The sequence below is a fragment of the Urocampus carinirostris genome, chromosome 2 (assembly GCF_059441175.1).
Source record: "Urocampus carinirostris isolate Australia breed hairy pipefish chromosome 2, RoL_Ucar_1.0, whole genome shotgun sequence".
Classification (NCBI taxonomy): domain Eukaryota; kingdom Metazoa; phylum Chordata; class Actinopteri; order Syngnathiformes; family Syngnathidae; genus Urocampus; species Urocampus carinirostris.
In genome coordinates this window covers 60,114,724-60,131,667 of record NC_142350.1, presented here as the reverse complement: position 1 = coordinate 60,131,667, position 16,944 = coordinate 60,114,724, and the positions used below count along the sequence as shown (strand labels likewise).

General features: G+C 39.6%; 1 protein-coding gene across 1 annotated transcript in view; it reads left to right on the top strand.

Moving 5' to 3' along the window:
• The first annotated feature begins 14,031 nt into the window (after positions 1 to 14,031).
• The window catches only part of tuft1a (tuftelin 1a), a 35,085-nt gene continuing 32,172 nt past the window's right edge, over positions 14,032 to 16,944 (top strand). Inside the window, exon 1 of the mRNA XM_088327377.1 lies at positions 14,032 to 14,231. Within this exon, the coding sequence (XP_088183503.1) occupies positions 14,160 to 14,231 (72 nt within the window). The 5' untranslated portion in view covers positions 14,032 to 14,159. The remainder of the gene's footprint in view (positions 14,232 to 16,944) is intronic.

The following is a 16,944-nucleotide window of genomic DNA, read 5'->3' as shown; positions in this document are numbered from 1 at the left end:
TGCGATTGCTGCTTGTGGTTGAGAGCGGTTAATACAATCATACTGAATGGTTCGTGGTGGTTTCGCCGCAGTCCTATTCCGTGTACATACAACATATTTTACAGTTGTTTTTTTTTTTTTTTGTTATAACATGAATTTCACTCTCTCTCTCTCTACCCGTATTCTATATGGTGTACTGTATACAGGGGGGGTATACTGGATACGGTTTTTTTTAAGCATTTTTAAAGGGGCGCCGCTACTTCGCGGATTTTCAGTTTTCGCGGGTGGTCTTGGTCCCCATTAACCGCGATAACCGAGGGATTACTGTACAACGAATCGATGATCGAATTAGTTGCCAACGCTTTTAATCATTGATTTTTTTCGATTTGTTGTTGCAGCACTAAGGCACACATTTGCAATTCTGGCCATTTGTTTTTTTAGGTGTGCCTTTATAGTCTGTAAAATACAGTACTGCTTTTATAACAGTATATTTTCACTATTTTTGTTTGGCAGGCCAGATTCAGAACTCTACTGGACTGTATGCAGCCCGCGAGCCATAGTTTGTTCATGGCCGATATAATGTCTCACGTAGCCTTGACTTTTCCTACTTTTACAAATTGTATCTTCTCAGGTGTCAGTGGTGGTGCTTTTGCATGCTTTGCTTGTTATCCAAGTCTGAGGCCGCTGCTTGCTGAGCTATCAAATGTCACCATGAGTTGTTGACATCACGTCTTAGTTGCCTCATCACTAAGTTGTGATGTTGCTGTCATGTCCAAAACATTTCTTCCAGCTTGTAAATCTTCAGTCACATTTTTCACATGCTGATCATAAACACTCATTTGCACTCCCGTGTTCTTAAATGGGCGTTGAATGATTGTTTGACGTGAACTGTAGATTTCATCTACGCTGCAAATTTTTGTAGTCAAAAAGTTAAGAAAAATGTTTCTTCTTCCATCAAGTATTTTTTTAAAATATTTTTGTCTTATTTTAGACTTTATTGAAATATTATTTTTAGTGTTTTAGTCATTATCCCTATTGTTGTTTTTCTTATTTTGTTGAGTTGTCTAATGTTAGTATACTAAGAAAATTAAAGAGCCATAATGTATTATTTGGTGACCTAGAAGTTTAAGAAAACTTCATTGATTAGAGATAAAAGGCAATAATGAGTTGAATATTAAGTAATAAGCATGAACTGTCATTTACAGTGGGGTAAATATTTAGTCAAACACTAATTGTGCAAATTCTCCCTTTTGAATAGTGTCTATTTAACACTTGATAAGCAGAATTACAGAGCAAATAATTTTGCTCATTATAAGTAATTATCGTGATGTTGCAGATACCTTGGCTCATTTAAACTATTAAATCAATTTCTGAATATAAGTTATACAGTATGGAGATTTTGCCAAATATAAGAACCAGATTGAAACAAAAATTAATTGTCCATGTGAAGTACATACAACTCCTAGCATGAAGTATGTGATCACCAGTCTTGGGTAAGACCTCACTTAGACTTTATATTCTGTAGAAAAAACTCCAAGAGGAAGGCACCAATTGCCGTGGATGGATGGTGTTATGAGTGCACTGCAGGAAAGAGGTCTAAATCTAGTGGAAGCTAGAGCTCCTGTTGGTGATAAGAATGAGTGGAGAGGTGTTGTAAAAGTATAGTGGGATGTTTGGACGCGTTCTAAGAGATGGGCTGGGCATCTGTATGATACGGCAGGGGTAAACCAGTGAAAGCTGTCGGGCCCTGCTGTTGAACAGAAGAGTATGTTGTCACCCTGACCCGAGTGACATGGCCACTTTCTCATATCCTGTTTCATCTGGAAGGACGAAAGTATGACCAACTTAGGCGCCGAGGTGCCTAACTTGTTTGGGCATTTGGGTTGGCAAAGGTAGGGTAGGGTGTTTGCGTGTGTTTTTTGCTATTTTTTTCCCTTTTTTATTTTCTTTGTTACTCTATGTGTATGTCTTGCTGTCGGTCACCCCTCTCGAGGGATATGACCAAGGTAGATGGATAGAAAAAACTCAGATCACAAACATGAAACAATTGTAAGGTCATTCCAAAGTGCAACATATTAGCATTCAGAAACACTAAAATTAATTAAGAAAAAACATTGCAATGGTCAGTAAATGATAGTTTTATAGAGCAAGTGCAGGAAATATATGGAATCACTCTATTCTGAGGAATTAAATATGGAATCATGAAAAAACAGACAAAGGAATGACAATCAAAACATATCTAGTATTTAGTTGCACCACCTTTAGCGTTTATGACAGCTTGCAGTCTTTGAGGCATGGACTTGATGAGTAACGAGCAGTATTATCATCAGTCTGGTGCCAAGTCTCTTTGATTGCATTTGCCAGATCATCTTTGCAGGTTGGAGCCTTGCTGTGGACAATCTTTTTCAATTTCCACCACAGGTTCTCAATTGGGTTGAGATCTGGGCTATTTGCAGGCCATGCCATTGACTGGATGTGTCTTTCTCCAAGGAATGCTTTCATAGTTTTTGCTCTGTGGCAAAACGCATTGTCGTCTTGGAAAACACGTTTGTTTTTTCATTTGAAGGAATAAGAAAGTTGTCCAGAATAACAAAATAAACTTGTGCATTTATTACAGATTTGACCAGTGCCTCCCCCTCAGTGCCTTTTGCCTGACATGCAGCCCTATATCATTAAGGACTACGGGAATTTTTATGTTTTCTTTGGACAGTCCTCTGTAAATTTCTTTGTAACGACACCAAACAGTTCTAGCATCATCACCTTGTCCAATACAGATTCGTGACTCATCACTGAAGATAACCTTCATCCAGTTATCCAAAGTCCATGATTACCACTTCTTCACCCATTGCAGTCTTGGTCTTTTCTATTTAAGCATCAACGATGGTTTCCTTTTAGCTTTCCTATATGAAAATCCCATTTCCTTCAGGCGATTTTGCATAGTTCTGTCACATCAGTTGACTCCAACTTCGTCCCATATCCTCTTCATTTGCCTTGTTGTGCATTTTCTGTTTTCAAGACATAAGGCCTTTAGTTGTTTATCGTGATGCCTACATGTGTTCCTTGCAGGGTTGGGTAGGGTTACTTTAACTTGATTACTTACAATTCCTTTTGGATTACTCTAATACCAAATATGCTAATAAAAGACAAAAGAAACTAACTAAGGGCAGCACGGTGGGGCAGTGGTTAGCGCTTGTGCGGCACAGTTCATGTCATGGGAACCTGTCGTGGGTTCAAATCCAGCTCCAGACTTCCTGTGCGGAGTTTGTATGTTCTCCCCGTGCTTGCGTGGGTTTCCTCCGGGCACTCCGGTTTCCTCCCACGTTCCAAAAACATGCATTTCAGGTGAATTGGCCGGTCCAAATTGTCCCTAGGTGTGAATGAGCGAATGATTTGTCTGTCCCTGTGTGCCCTGCGATTGGCTGGCAACCAGTTCAGGCTGTCCCCTGCCCACTGCCCGGAGATGGCTGGGATGGGCTCCAGCCCCCCCGCGACCCTAATGAGGATAAGCGGTACAGCTGATGAGATGAGATGAGAAACTAACTATGAATAAAATGACTAAATTTTGTGCAGGCTTGGGAAGTAACGGAACACATGGAACGGCAAAAATGATGTTGGCAAGCTGTTTTTATTTTCATTTTGTTTCTGTCGTGTTTTATGTTCGTTTTGCCGGAGATCAAAGAGATCAAAGCCAGGAGAGATCGCTTACCATGTGTTGTGAGTCATAATTTTATTCATATTTAGTTTATTTTGTCTTTTATTAGCATATTTTGTATTGGAGTAATCCAAAAGTAATTGAAAGTAATCCAGTTAAAGTAACCCTAACCAACCCTGGTTCCTTGGCCTACAAGTGCGCTTCCCATGCTGTTTCTACTTGGTCCATTCAACTTTGGAGGAACAGTACTCATTGAGTTATTGTGTTCTCTTATCTCCTGCTACAGGATGGTGTCTCTTTTCATTAACAGTACACACACCCAAAACACACAAGAATAAAAACAATTCCCTATGTTGCTGTTGCCTTTTAGGGGAGACATGTTCACGCACATTATTCTGCTTTGTTCTTTACACTGATTATTTTTGGGATGCATATTTTTAGGACCTTGATCCATGATGTCCCAATCAGGATTCACAAAAGGCACACAAAGAACTGCGAGGAAGAAGGTAAGGAAGAAAATATTGCGCAATCATTGACCCTGTTGTTGACACTGACCAAAACGGGTCACAACTTCAAAAGTTTCATTTTTCCATTGTGCGACATGAAAGGCAGTATCCAGCAGGGGAGCTGCATCCTGCACTCTTTTGAAAAAGTTATGCAAAAAGGAATACAATGTTTACTAAATAGACATATTTGCAAGTTAGACAAATCCAAAACCTATTAAACAGTTTTGATGTAACTAAGTGGTATAATATGTAAATTGGCAGAATATCTATTTTAATTATATTTTCTCTGATTTTTTTCACATTTACCACTTAATTGTCAAATTAACATCTTTAGAAGAAAATGACTTCATTTTCTGATAAGTTACATTTTATGAAATTTGAAAATTCTGTATTACCATATCGAAACAAGGATGTTGCTACATTTTTCTACAAAATTGCAATTTCACATATTTTCTTTCTTATCCCACAAGAGAAATTGAAAAACATAGTAATTTGAAAAATAATTGAATGGACATTTTTTATTTATGTTCTATTTTTCAATACATTTATGAGGAACAATATAAGAACAAATTGCTTAATTTAATGTTTTTTTTGTTATTTTAGGGTTTTACAGATAAAATAGAACCTATTCAGTAAAATAGGAAAAATATTAGTTAAAATGCCAATGGTCCAATTATTATTATTATCGAAAAATTTCAAAACAAAAGGAATGATCTTTGTATCTTCCTTATTTTATGATTTTATTTTTAACATCTGAGCCGCTTATCCTCAGTAGGGACGCGGGGGTGCTGGAGCTCATCCCAGCTATCTCCTGGCAATGGGCAGGGGACACCCTGAACTGGTTGACAGCCAGTCGCAGGGCACACAAAGACCGACAACTCACTCGCTCATTCACACTGGGGAGAATTTGGACCGGCCAATCAACCTGACATGCATATTTTTGGAATGTGGGTGCCCGGAAGAAACCCACGCAAGCACGGGGAGAACATGCAAACTCCACACAGGAGGTTCAATCTCATGACCTCAGAACTGTGCCGCACATGCGCTAACCACTGCGCCGCCGTGTTTTATTGAACAAATATGAGGACATTTTGTTTATTTTAAGTATTATTTTTGTTTTGTTGTGGTGTTTTCTTATTTTAACCCCCCCCAAAAAAAAAAACATTTTCCAGTAAAAAAAGAAAGTATTAAAATACCAATAAGTCAATAATCCCCTAAAAATGTCAATAAATAATAACACTAATGATAATGTTACAGTAAAATAAATGCAATGAACTTGTTTATCGGATAGCACGGCGGCGCAGTGGTTAGCGCATGTGCGGCACAGTTCATGTCTTGGGAACCTCCTGCGTGGGTTCAAATCCAGCTCCAGACTTCCTGTGCGGAGTTTGTATGTTCTCCCCGTGCTTGCGTGGGTTTCCTCCGGGCACTCCGGTTTCCTCCCACATTCCAAAAACATGCATTTCAGGTGAATTGGCCGGTCCAAATTGTCCCTAGGTGTGAATGAGCGAGTGAGTTGTCTGTCCCCATGTGCCCTGCGATTGGCTGGCAACCAGTTCAGGGTGTCCCCTGCCCACTGCCCGATGATCGCTGGGATGGGCTCCATCACCCCCGCGACCCTACAGAGGATAAGCGGTGTAGCTAATGAGATGAGATGAACTTGTTTATCTTGTTTTATGTTATAAGTATATTTGTCTTATTTTAGTGTTTTTAAATCTAAAAAAAAACCTCTTCAACCAGTATAATTGGAAAAAATACTACTTGAAATGCCAATGAATCAGTAATGACAGTTATTATTTTGCTCTAAATGATAATAATAATGATTATAATGATAATTAAAACCCTACGCAATTCATATTGCTCTTACCCCGACACAGCAGAAGGGATGAGACGGGATTAAGGAAGACATTTCTATGCAAAATGCCAACATCTATACAAACAAAGATGAACTCCACCTGAATGAATGAATGGACCTTCATTGTCATTATACAACAGTATAACAAAACCGGGGGTGGGTGTGTGTAAAATAAATTAAAAAGATAAAAATGTATGAATGGTATATAACAGGGGTGTCAAATTTATTTTAACTCAGGGGCCACACGATAGAACAAACATTCTATCGGGGGCCGGGCTTGTATATTAAAGAGAAAGAAAAAGAGTGATAAAGAAATAAGAGAAAGAGGGAGGGAAAAGGAGAGAGGGCAGGACAAAGAGAGAGAAGGGAGAGAGTGTGAGAAACAAAAGAGATAAAAAGTCATGAGAGAGGGGAAGAAGAAGGGGAGTGGAAGAAAGAAATGCAAAGAGAAATAGAAAGACAGAGGGAGAGAAAAGAGAAAAAGCACAAAGGGTAGGAAGAGAGAAAGAGAAAAGAGAGAAAAGGAAAGAAGGAAGTTAGAACAAAAGAAGTTAAAAAGACAGAGAGAGAAAGAGACAAAGAGCAACAAAGGAAGAGAAAAAGAGAGACACAGAGAGTGAAAGAGACAGAGTGGGAGAAAAGGGGTGGAAAATAAAGAGATAAAGAGAGAGAGAAATAAAAGAGAAAGAGGGAGGAAAAAGGAGAGAGGGCGGGACAAAGAAAGAAAAAGAGAGAGGGAGAGAGCGTGAGAAACAAAAAGAGGTAAAAAGTCATGAGAGAGGGGGGAAAAGAAAGGGAGAGGAAGAAAGAAATCCGAAGAGAAATAGAAAGACAGAAAGAGAGAGAAGAGAAAAGAAAGCACAAAGGGTAGGAAGAGAGGAGAAAAGAGAGAAAAGGAAAAAAGGAAGTTAGAGCAAAAGAAGTTAAAAGGACAGAGAGAGAAAGAAGCAAAGAGCAACAAAGGAAGAGAAAAAGAGAGACACAGAGAGTGAAAGAGACAGAGACATAGAGTGGGAGAAAAGGCGTGGAAAAGAGAGAGAGAGAGAGAGAAAGAAATACACTTACAGTGTCTTTGTGAGAGGCACCTGGCTTTGGCAACATCAAGTTGACATATTTCAACCTGCAGCTTGTTTTTCTCTTGCGCTTCTGAGTGTCGTCTCGCGGGCCGGATTCAATCCCTTAGCGGGCCTAATCTGGCCCGCGGGCCGCCTGTTTGACACCCGTGGTATATAAGAAATATGTGCATATTATCAGTGTATATATTTCAGTTGTCTGTGTTTCATTTCAACATCGGGTAAACAAGTAAAAAATGTCCCACTTCCAGCATGTCATCAACTTGACATTTAAGAAATGTGACATTCACCATCCCAAAAATGTGCATGAAACGGCGCCACCTATATTGTCTAAAGAAAAAACCTGCACGAGACCAGTTATGCCAGAGGACTAAATCACGAGTGGACATTCTTTGTGAAGGCGGGGATGGAGTTTCCATTTATTGTGCCGCTTGAGCATTGTCCGATGGAAGTTTTGTGGCATGTGTGTTGAGGCAATTTGGGCTGATGTTGAGAGGTGCGACCTATTGTTTGCTCGTGCCTCCAGATGTGCGGTTTGAGTCTTGGCTTTGTTTATCGCAGGTTTCAGGTTAGTTTTTTTTTAGCCTGCCAGGCTATTTTTATCTACTCGTTAATTGTTTTTAGGTTATGTGTTCGGTTTAAAGAGAGAAAACATCACCGGGCGACGGAGCGGCTTAGTGGTTAGCGCGTTATGAGATCATGGGTTCCAATCCAGCTACCAGTCTTCCAGTGTGGAGTTTGCATGTTCTCTGGTTTCCTCCCACAATCCAAAAACATGCATGTCAGGTTAATTGGCCGGTCTAAATTGTCCCTAGGTGTGAATGAGAGTGAGTGGTCAACACTCTTAACTGAAGGTGGAAGACAAATTGTAATTGCCATTGTAATTGATTTGGGACACCGGATTTGGCATTATTATCATTTCATACATTTGATGAAATCATCAAATGACACACAGTGAAATAAAATGTGCTGAAGAATTAGCTTTTGTCTAGAGCAGGGGTGTCAAACTCATTTTAACCCGGGGGCCACACAAAAGACCAAACATTGTCTCGGGGGCCGGACTAGTAGATTCGAGAGAATGAAAAAGAGAGAGGGTGGGACAAACAAAGAGAGAAAGGGAAAAAGAGAAAAAGAAAAGAGAGATAGAATGTGAGAAACAAAATAGATTAAAAGAGAACTAGTGAGAGAGGGGGAGGTAAAGAGAAAGAAAGAAATCCACAGAGAAATAGAAAGCGAGCAGCAGAGATAAGAGAAGGGTAGAAAGAGAGAAGGTGAAAGCAAGAAAGAAGAAAGAGAAAAGGAAAAAGAGAGAGCAAAATAAGGTAGAAAGACACAGAGAAAGAGACAAAAAGGATAAAATAACGAGAAAAAGAGACAGAGAGAGTGAAAGAAAGAGATGGAGAGTGAGAGAAAATGAAGGATGAGAGAGAGAGAGAGATAAAGAGAGCGAGAAAGAGAGAGAAGGGTCAATACAAGTACAGTGTTTTTGAGAGGCAGCTGGCTTTGTAACATGCAGCTCGTTTTTCTCTTGTGCTTCCCTCAGCATTGTCTCGCGGGCCGGATTCAATCCCTTAGCGGGCCTGATCTGGCCTGCGGGCCGCCTGTTTGACACCCCTGGTCTAAAACATTTTTTGCTTTTATAGCTCTTTGGGTCAAAAAGGTTCCTGACCCCTGTTCTATGTCAACTGATAATCATCTGAGTCACCACGTCACAAAATATTTCTGGTAACTAATGATTCCTCGCAACTTTCTGTCCTGTGATGTCATTAATTGGGCGAATTCCGTGAGCCTGTTCCCGACTGCATACCTCTCACCAGAAACGCCCCGAGTGAGATAATGTCACGTCTAAATGTAGTTTGCGTCATTATCTGAGGGGCGAATTAAGTTCTCGTGTGCAGCTGTTTCTTCAGTTTCATTTCACGTCAATCCCATTGCTAACCCCATTATGGTCTTAGAACAAGGGTGTCAAACTCATCTTAACTCGGGGGCCACACGATAGAAAAAACATTCTGTCGGGGGCCGAACTAGTAGATTAAAGAGAGATAAAGAAACAAGAGAAAGAAGGAGGGAAAAGGAGAGAGACTGGACAAAGAAATAAAGAGAGAGAGCGTGAGAAACAAAAGATAAAAAGGCGTGAGAGAGGGGGAAAAGAAAGGGAGAGGAAGAAAGAAATCTAAAGAGAAATAGAAAGACAGAAGGAGAGAAAAGAAAGCGCGAAGGGTAGGAAGAGAGAAAGCGAAAAGGAAAAAAAGAAGTTGGAGCAAAAGAGGTTAAAAGACACAGAGAGAGAAAGAGACAAAGAGCAACAAAGGAAGAGAAAAAGAGACACAGAGAGTGAAAGAGACAGAGAGGGAGAAAAGGGGTGGAAAAGAAAGAGAGAGATAGAAAGAGAAAAACACAAGTAAAGTGTCTTTGTGTGAGGCACCTGACTTTGGCAACATCAAGTTGACATATTTCAACCTGCAGCTTGTTTTTCTCTTGCGCTTCTCCAGGGTTGGGTAGGGTTACTTTAACTTGATTACTTTCAATTACTTTTGGATTACTCCAATACCGAACACTGTATGCTAACAAAAGACAAAAGAAACTAAAGATGAATCAAATGATGACTCACAACACGTGGTAAGCTTTCTCTCCTGGCTTTGATCTCCGGCAAAACTAACAAAATGCGACAGAAACAAAATTAAAATCTCTCCAAACAGCTTGCCAACATCATTTTTGCCGTTTTATGTATTCTGTTACTCCCCAAGCCTGCACAAAATTTAGTCATTTATTCATATTTAGTTTATTTTGTCTTTTATTAGCATATTTGGTATTGGAGTAATCCAAAAGTAATTGAAAGTAATCCAGTTAAAGTAACCCTACCCAACCCTGCGCTTCTCTGAATGTTGTCTCGCGGGCCGGATTCAATCCCTTAGCGGGGCTGATCTGGCCCGCGGGCCGCCTGTTTAACACCCGTGTCTTAGAAGGTCTGCGCCTGTCTGGATCACTCGGATACAGTGGACTAAAGATTCTTCTGTTGTGGTCTGTTGTTTGGCTCCTTAACTTGGATTCCAGTTTTATTCAAACTCGTTTGATTCCCAAGACGGCGGTTTCCTTCTGTTTATTCACCTGCGGTTTTCAATTTAACTGGATTAGACTTTGTTAGAAGACTATTGTTTTTTTTTTCTAAATAAATAAATAATAAAGGTGTGAACTGCCTAGAGTGCTGAAGGATCAGAAAAGCAGACTGGTTATTTACCAAGCATGTGTTCAGCATATTTTATGCCGCATTGTCTGTTTCTTGGGTCACGCAGTTCAAAGTGAGCCAGGTGACTGTGCCGGGAATATCAAAATGTGCAGGGTTGGGTAGGGTTACTTTAACTGGATTACTTTCGATTACTTTTGGATTACTCCAATTTCAAATATGCTAATATAAGACAAAAGAAACTAAATATGAATAAAATGACTCAATTTTGTGCAGGCTAGGGGAGTAACGGAATACATGGAACGGCAAAAATGATGTTGGCAAGCTGTTTGGATTTATTTTCATTTTGTTTCTGTTGCATTTTGTGTTCGTTTTGCCAGAGATCAAAGAGATCAAAGCCAGGAGAGAAAGCTTACCACGTGTTGTGAGTCATCATTTTATTCATATTACATTTCTCATCTCATCTCATTAGCCGTACCGCTTATCCTCATTAGGGTCGCGGGGGGGCTGGAGCCCATCCCAGCCATCTCCGGGCAGTGGGCAGGGGACACCCTGAACTGGTTGCCAGCCAATCGCAGGACACACAGGGACAGACAACGCATTCGCTCATTCACACCTAGGGACAATTTGGACCGACCAATTCACCTGAAATGCATGTTTTTGGAACGTGGGAGGAAACCGGAGTGCCCGGAGGAAACCCACGCAAGCACGGGGAGAACATACAAACTCCGCACAGGAAGTCCGGAGCTGGATTTGAACCCACGACAGGTTTCCATGACATGAACTGTGCCGCACAAGCACTAACCACTGCGCCGCCATGCTGCCCTTTTACGTTTCTTTTGTCTTTTATTAGCATATTTGGTATTGGAGTCATCCAAAAGTAATTGAAAGTAATCTAGTTAAAGTAACCCTATCCAACCCTGAAAATGTGTCATTTATAGTAGGAATTATGTGAGTTTTCCAGCTCGGTGGCCTTGGGGGTAGGGCGCCCGCCCCAAGACTGGGAGGTCGTGGTTCAAGCCTCGACCGAGTCGAACCTAAGACTTAAACATTGGTACCCGTTGCCTCCCTGCTTGGCGTTCAGCATTGGGGGTTGGAATTGGGGGGTTTGATCACCTAATGACTCCCAACACCTCAGTTGGGTTGAACGAGGGGGCTGGGAATCCCCTCCTCTGAATTAATCTCCCAAAAAGAGTCAGAAATGACTATAGCCACCTCCCACTAGGGGGATATGGCTGTGGTATTTATAATATATATATATATATATATATATAATCATTCTTTTAAAACATCATGTTAATATTTGTATCAAGTTAATAATTTTTGGTCATTAATACACCTACAGTGGCTTGCAAAACTATTTGGCCCCCTTGAATTTTGTGACCTTTTGCCACATTTCAGACTTCAAACACAAAGATAAGAAACAGTAATTTCTTGTGAAGCATCAACAATAAGTGGGACACAACTATGAAGTTATTAGATAGTTTAAACTTTTTTAACAAATAAAAAACGAAAAAGTGGGTGGGCAAAATGATTCAGCCCTATAGCGCCACCTTTTGCTGCGATGACAGCTGCAAGTCGCTTGGGGTATGTCTTGATCAGTTTTGCACACGGATAGACTGATATTTTTGCCCATTCCTCTTTGCAAAACAGCTCGAGCTCAGTGAGGTTGGATGGAAAGCGTTTGTGACCAGCAGTTTTCAGGTCTTTCCACAGATTCTAAATTGCATTGTGGTCAGGACTTTAATTTGGCCATTCGAACAGCTTGATATGTTTTTGGTGAACCATTCCATTGTAGCTTTTGCTTTATGTTTTGGATCATTATCTTGTTGGAAGACTAATCTCCGTCTCAGTCTTGGGTCTTTTGCGGACTCCATCAGGTTTTTTTTCCAGAATGGTCCTGTATTTGGCTCCCTCTATCTTCCCATCAATTTTAACCATCTTCCCTGTCCCTGCTGAAGAAAAGCAGGCCCGAACCATGATGCTGCCACCACCATGTTTGACTGTGAGGATGGTGTGTTGAGGCTGATGAGGTGTGCTGCTTTTACGCCAATATCCAAAAAAGTGTGTTCCACTGCATGATTGTGTCCTCCTTATTGTCGATTCTTCACAGGAAATTACAGTTTTATATCTTGATGTTTGAAGTCTGAAATGTGGCAAAAGGTCCCAAAGTTCAAGGGGGCCAAATAATTTCGCAAGCCACTCTGACTATCCATACTTTCGAATTTACTTATTCACCTATCGCCACAATACGATACTTCACCCAATCGCTATTGCACTTCCCCTTATTAAGCGACAATGAACACAATGCAGCACCTATTTACTCACAAAAAGCCAAGCTATGTTCAACACCACAATATTATCCTCCTACGATGACGTTGTCTGCTACGAGTGACCGAAGCAATCCGGATTAGAGCTGAAATGGGTAAAACGGAATCGGTCTAATAAAAGAGTTTTTTTTTCCCCCTCGAACGAAAATTGTTATTCCGTGTATAGAATTCAAAATGTTCAAAAGATGAATAAGATATGAGGTAAACAAGTTGACAAGACTGTGTAATAAATCCATTTATCTGAAAGTTACATACATTCATACATATATACATATATACATATATATATATATATATATATATATATATATATATATATATATATATATATATATATATATATACCCTCGGTGGCCGGACTAGTAGATTAGAGAGAAAGAAATAATAGAAAGATAGGTAAAGAAAAGTAGTGAGGGTTGGGACAAAGAAGGGGAGAGAGAGAGAGAGAGAGAACAGGGGAGGGAGAGAGGGAAAGAGAGAGAGAGAGAGAGAGAGCGTGAGAAAAAGGTAAAAAGACACAGACAAAGGGACAAAGATGAACAAATAGAGAAAAATAGAGACAGAGAGAGTGAAAGAGAGAGTGAAAGAGAGAGAGAGAGAAAAAGGTCAAAAGACACAGACAAAGGTGAACAAATAGAGAAAAATAGAGACAGAGTGTGAAAGAGAGAGAGAGAAAAAGGTAAAAAGACACAGACAAAGGGACAAAGATGAACAAATAGAGAAAAATAGAGACAGAGAGAGTGAAAGAGAGAGTGAAAGAGAGAGAGAGAGAAAAAGGTCAAAAGACACAGACAAAGGTGAACAAATAGAGAAAAATAGAGACAGAGTGTGAAAGAGAGAGAGAGAAAAAGGTAAAAAGACACAGACAAAGGGACAAAGATGAACAAATAGAGAAAAATAGAGACAGAGAGAGTGAAAGAGAGAGTGAAAGAGAGAGAGAGAGAGAGAGAGAGAGAGAGAAAGGTCAAAAGACACAGACAAAGGTGAACAAATAGAGAAAAATAGAGACAGAGTGTGAAAGAGAGAGAGAGAAAAAGGTAAAAAGACACAGACAAAGGGACAAAGATAGATAGAGAGAGAGAGAGAAATACAAGTACAGCATTTGCGAGAGGCACCTGGCTTTGGCAACGTCAAGTGGGTATTTTTCAACCTGCAGCTCGCTTTTCTCTTGTGCTTCTCTGAGCGGTGTCTCGTGAGCCGGATTAAATCCGTTAGCGGGGCCACCTGTTCCACACCCCTTAAACTCTAGCCAATCAGAATGCAGAACTCGATGCAAATCCGCAAAGAACCGAACCCGTGAAAAGTGACCCGCGTTATAGCGAGGGACTATCTGTTCACCTCCAGCCAAGTCTCCTTATTTGGTCACTGGATTTTTAAGTGGGCGTGGCCTAACAGTGACGCACAGAGAGTTGTATCGGCACTAAAAAAAAAAAAGAAAACAGAAGCCGGTGTAAAACCTTCAGACCTGCACTGCACCGGGACAGACGGCGAGACACCACAACCCGCTTCAAACCGGGCTCCTTTTTTACTATTTATTTTGAGTTGTCTGTTTTATTTATCAATATTATTACGCGAGAGACATGATGATGATGAACGGCGGGACAAGAAGTATGTGCACAGTGGAGGACGTCCGAAAGCAACAAAATGACACGGTAAGAAATCCTATAAACTTGTCAATAAACGCACAGAAGTCAGTTAGTAACATGCTAAAATTGATATAAAGTTCTAAAATGTCATAGTTAAAATAGTAAAAAGTTGAAAACAATATTTGAAATTTCGTAACAATATCGCTGATATTGCTAATATAATATGGCTAAGTTATTTACAATTCACTTAATAAAAACTTAGGACAATCTTTAAGCATTACTTTGTAAATATATTTGCCTGTTATCTTAACATTCTCGTCATCTTATTTTTAAGTGTCTATAACGTGTTTATCCTGGAGTGCCGTGTCTAATCTCGCTTCAAACAATGTTCAATGCGTTGTCGTCAATGACGATAAAACAATTCTAATTCATTGCTATTCTAATATTTATGTGCTCTCGTTTTTTTGTTGGGGAAAAAAGCAAGTACAGCATGCTTTAAAACTAAATATTAACATAAACTCAAGTAAAAATAGTGTTTGACAAGGATATATTATAGTGTGTCTTATATTGTATTATTATTATTAGGAGTAGTATTCTGATTCGCAAATATCGCAAATACCCAAAATTATTTCTACAATTTATGTGAGAAGCGTATTTGAACGTAAACTACATAGATATTACCTGATTCGTGTATTTTAAAATTAAGAAAAATAGATCAATTCTCATTTGATTTGCTGTGTTATTGCAACAAAACTTTCTTAATGACTCAAAATTAATTTCAGATATAATCCAAGTCGTTGATGTGAGAAATTTATGTTCGACATTCCAAGGGTGTACTGTAATTTCTCGGATTATAAGGCGCACCCTCAAAATATTTGTCTGTAAACTATTTATTTCATATACAAGGCGAACCTGACTATAAGGCGCATGAAATTAAAACTACAGATTAAAAATGTCAGGTAAAAAACATAACTATTTCGGAAATCTTATTTCACAACTATCTATCCCATCCATCCATTATCTGCACCGTTTATCCTCAGAAGGGTCTCGGAGGTGCTGGAGCCCATCCCTGCTATCTTCGGGCACTGGGCAGGGGACACCCTGAACTGGTTATTTCACAACTAAAATTACATAAATGGCATCTATATCTAGACGTTATATTGTAATGCATTTAAGATATTGTTTACTGTATTTCCAGTCTATAAGGTGCACTAGATTATAAAGTACACTTTCTAATCCCTGGCAATTTCTTGTTTTTTTGGGAGCGCCTAATATTTGGGAAAAAAAACATTGATTTGGCTTGGACGGAGGGGACGTGTGCCCATCAATATCGAGCAATCATCATTTTGGCCCCCACTGGTGACTACTAATTCAAATATCCCCACCAATGCCTGGACAAGGGGTCTCCAAATTTTTCAGAAAGCGGGCCAGATTTGGCAAACTGAAAATATGTGAGGACTGACATTTGGCATTCTTTGAACACTCTTTAATAAGTTCACCCTGCGTTAAACGTTTGCTTGGCGATCAGCGTGCGACCTCGTAGCCCGCCTTTGTAGCATTTTCATTTAACTCACAAGCATTGTTCCCTCTAAGCTGTGCGCAATTGCGCACTGCTCGCACATTCTCAGCGCACAAGAAAATCTAGCCAGCGCACAAAAATGAGGGCTCAAAATTACTAATTAAGAAGCGACTTAAGTCAAAGTTACAGTGCATGAAGGCAAAAATACACGTGTCCCCCTGACCTTGTGTCCTAAATGCGGTATTTTGAAGTCGAGTCGAAGGAGAACGAAGTTGATTAAAGTTAGTAGAGTTTGTCGAGAACCGGCTTCTTCGGCTCGGCTCACTAAAAAGAATCGGCTCTTTCGGGTCCTAAACGGCTCTTCGGGTTGTTTTTGCTTCTTTAATCCCAACATGACCAAATATTATGTAAAATTATGCACAACATGACTTAACGGAAGGGGGGAATAGAACAAAAAAGAAAAAAATACCAAAATGAAAAAGTAGTGAAAACCTGAGGAAAAAAAGAAACAAAAGGAAGAGAAAAAAGAAGGAAAAATTTAGAAAAAAGCCAGAAAAAAAGAAAAGAAAGAAATGTAGGAAAAAGATTAAATAGAGAACAAAAAGAAAAAAAGTAACAGCTTGGAAAAAAAATAAACACAATGAGATTTTTTTGAAGGAATTTAAAAAAAAGTAGGAAAAAAACACGGAAAAAAGAAGAAAAAGTTTGTGTTGCATTCAAATAATTTCCAATTATATCAAGTGAATCTTGTTGCCAACATTGTACTTCCACTAAAAAATGTGATTAAGTACAGTTCTGTATCTTACAACCGACTAAATAAGCCCCCAAAAATGTCAATATTATGCAAGAAAATATATCAGGAAATAAAAAGAAATGGATATCTTGTGAAAGAATTGTAAGAACAAACGACGTTTGTAGGCCGTACAACCTTTGCAATAGTTACATGAGTCAATTCATTCAAAAGAGAAAAATAATTTTGCATTGCCTGAAACTCAGCAAAATGTAACTTGATGTCAAGTTTTGGACATGTTTGCTAATGAATTATCTTGCCACACTTGGGATTATGGTTGCTCACTGTTGTTTCAAGCGCTGCTCACCGACTTTGTGTGAACGCTCAGACCCCTGGAAAATTACAGAGAACATTGCTCACAAGACATTCAACTTCCGAACGATACGCAGGAACCCATCTCGTTCGAATGATTTTTGCAGGTTTTTCTTGTTATTCTCTAACCCTCCCCCAGTTTATCCCTCGGCAAAGAA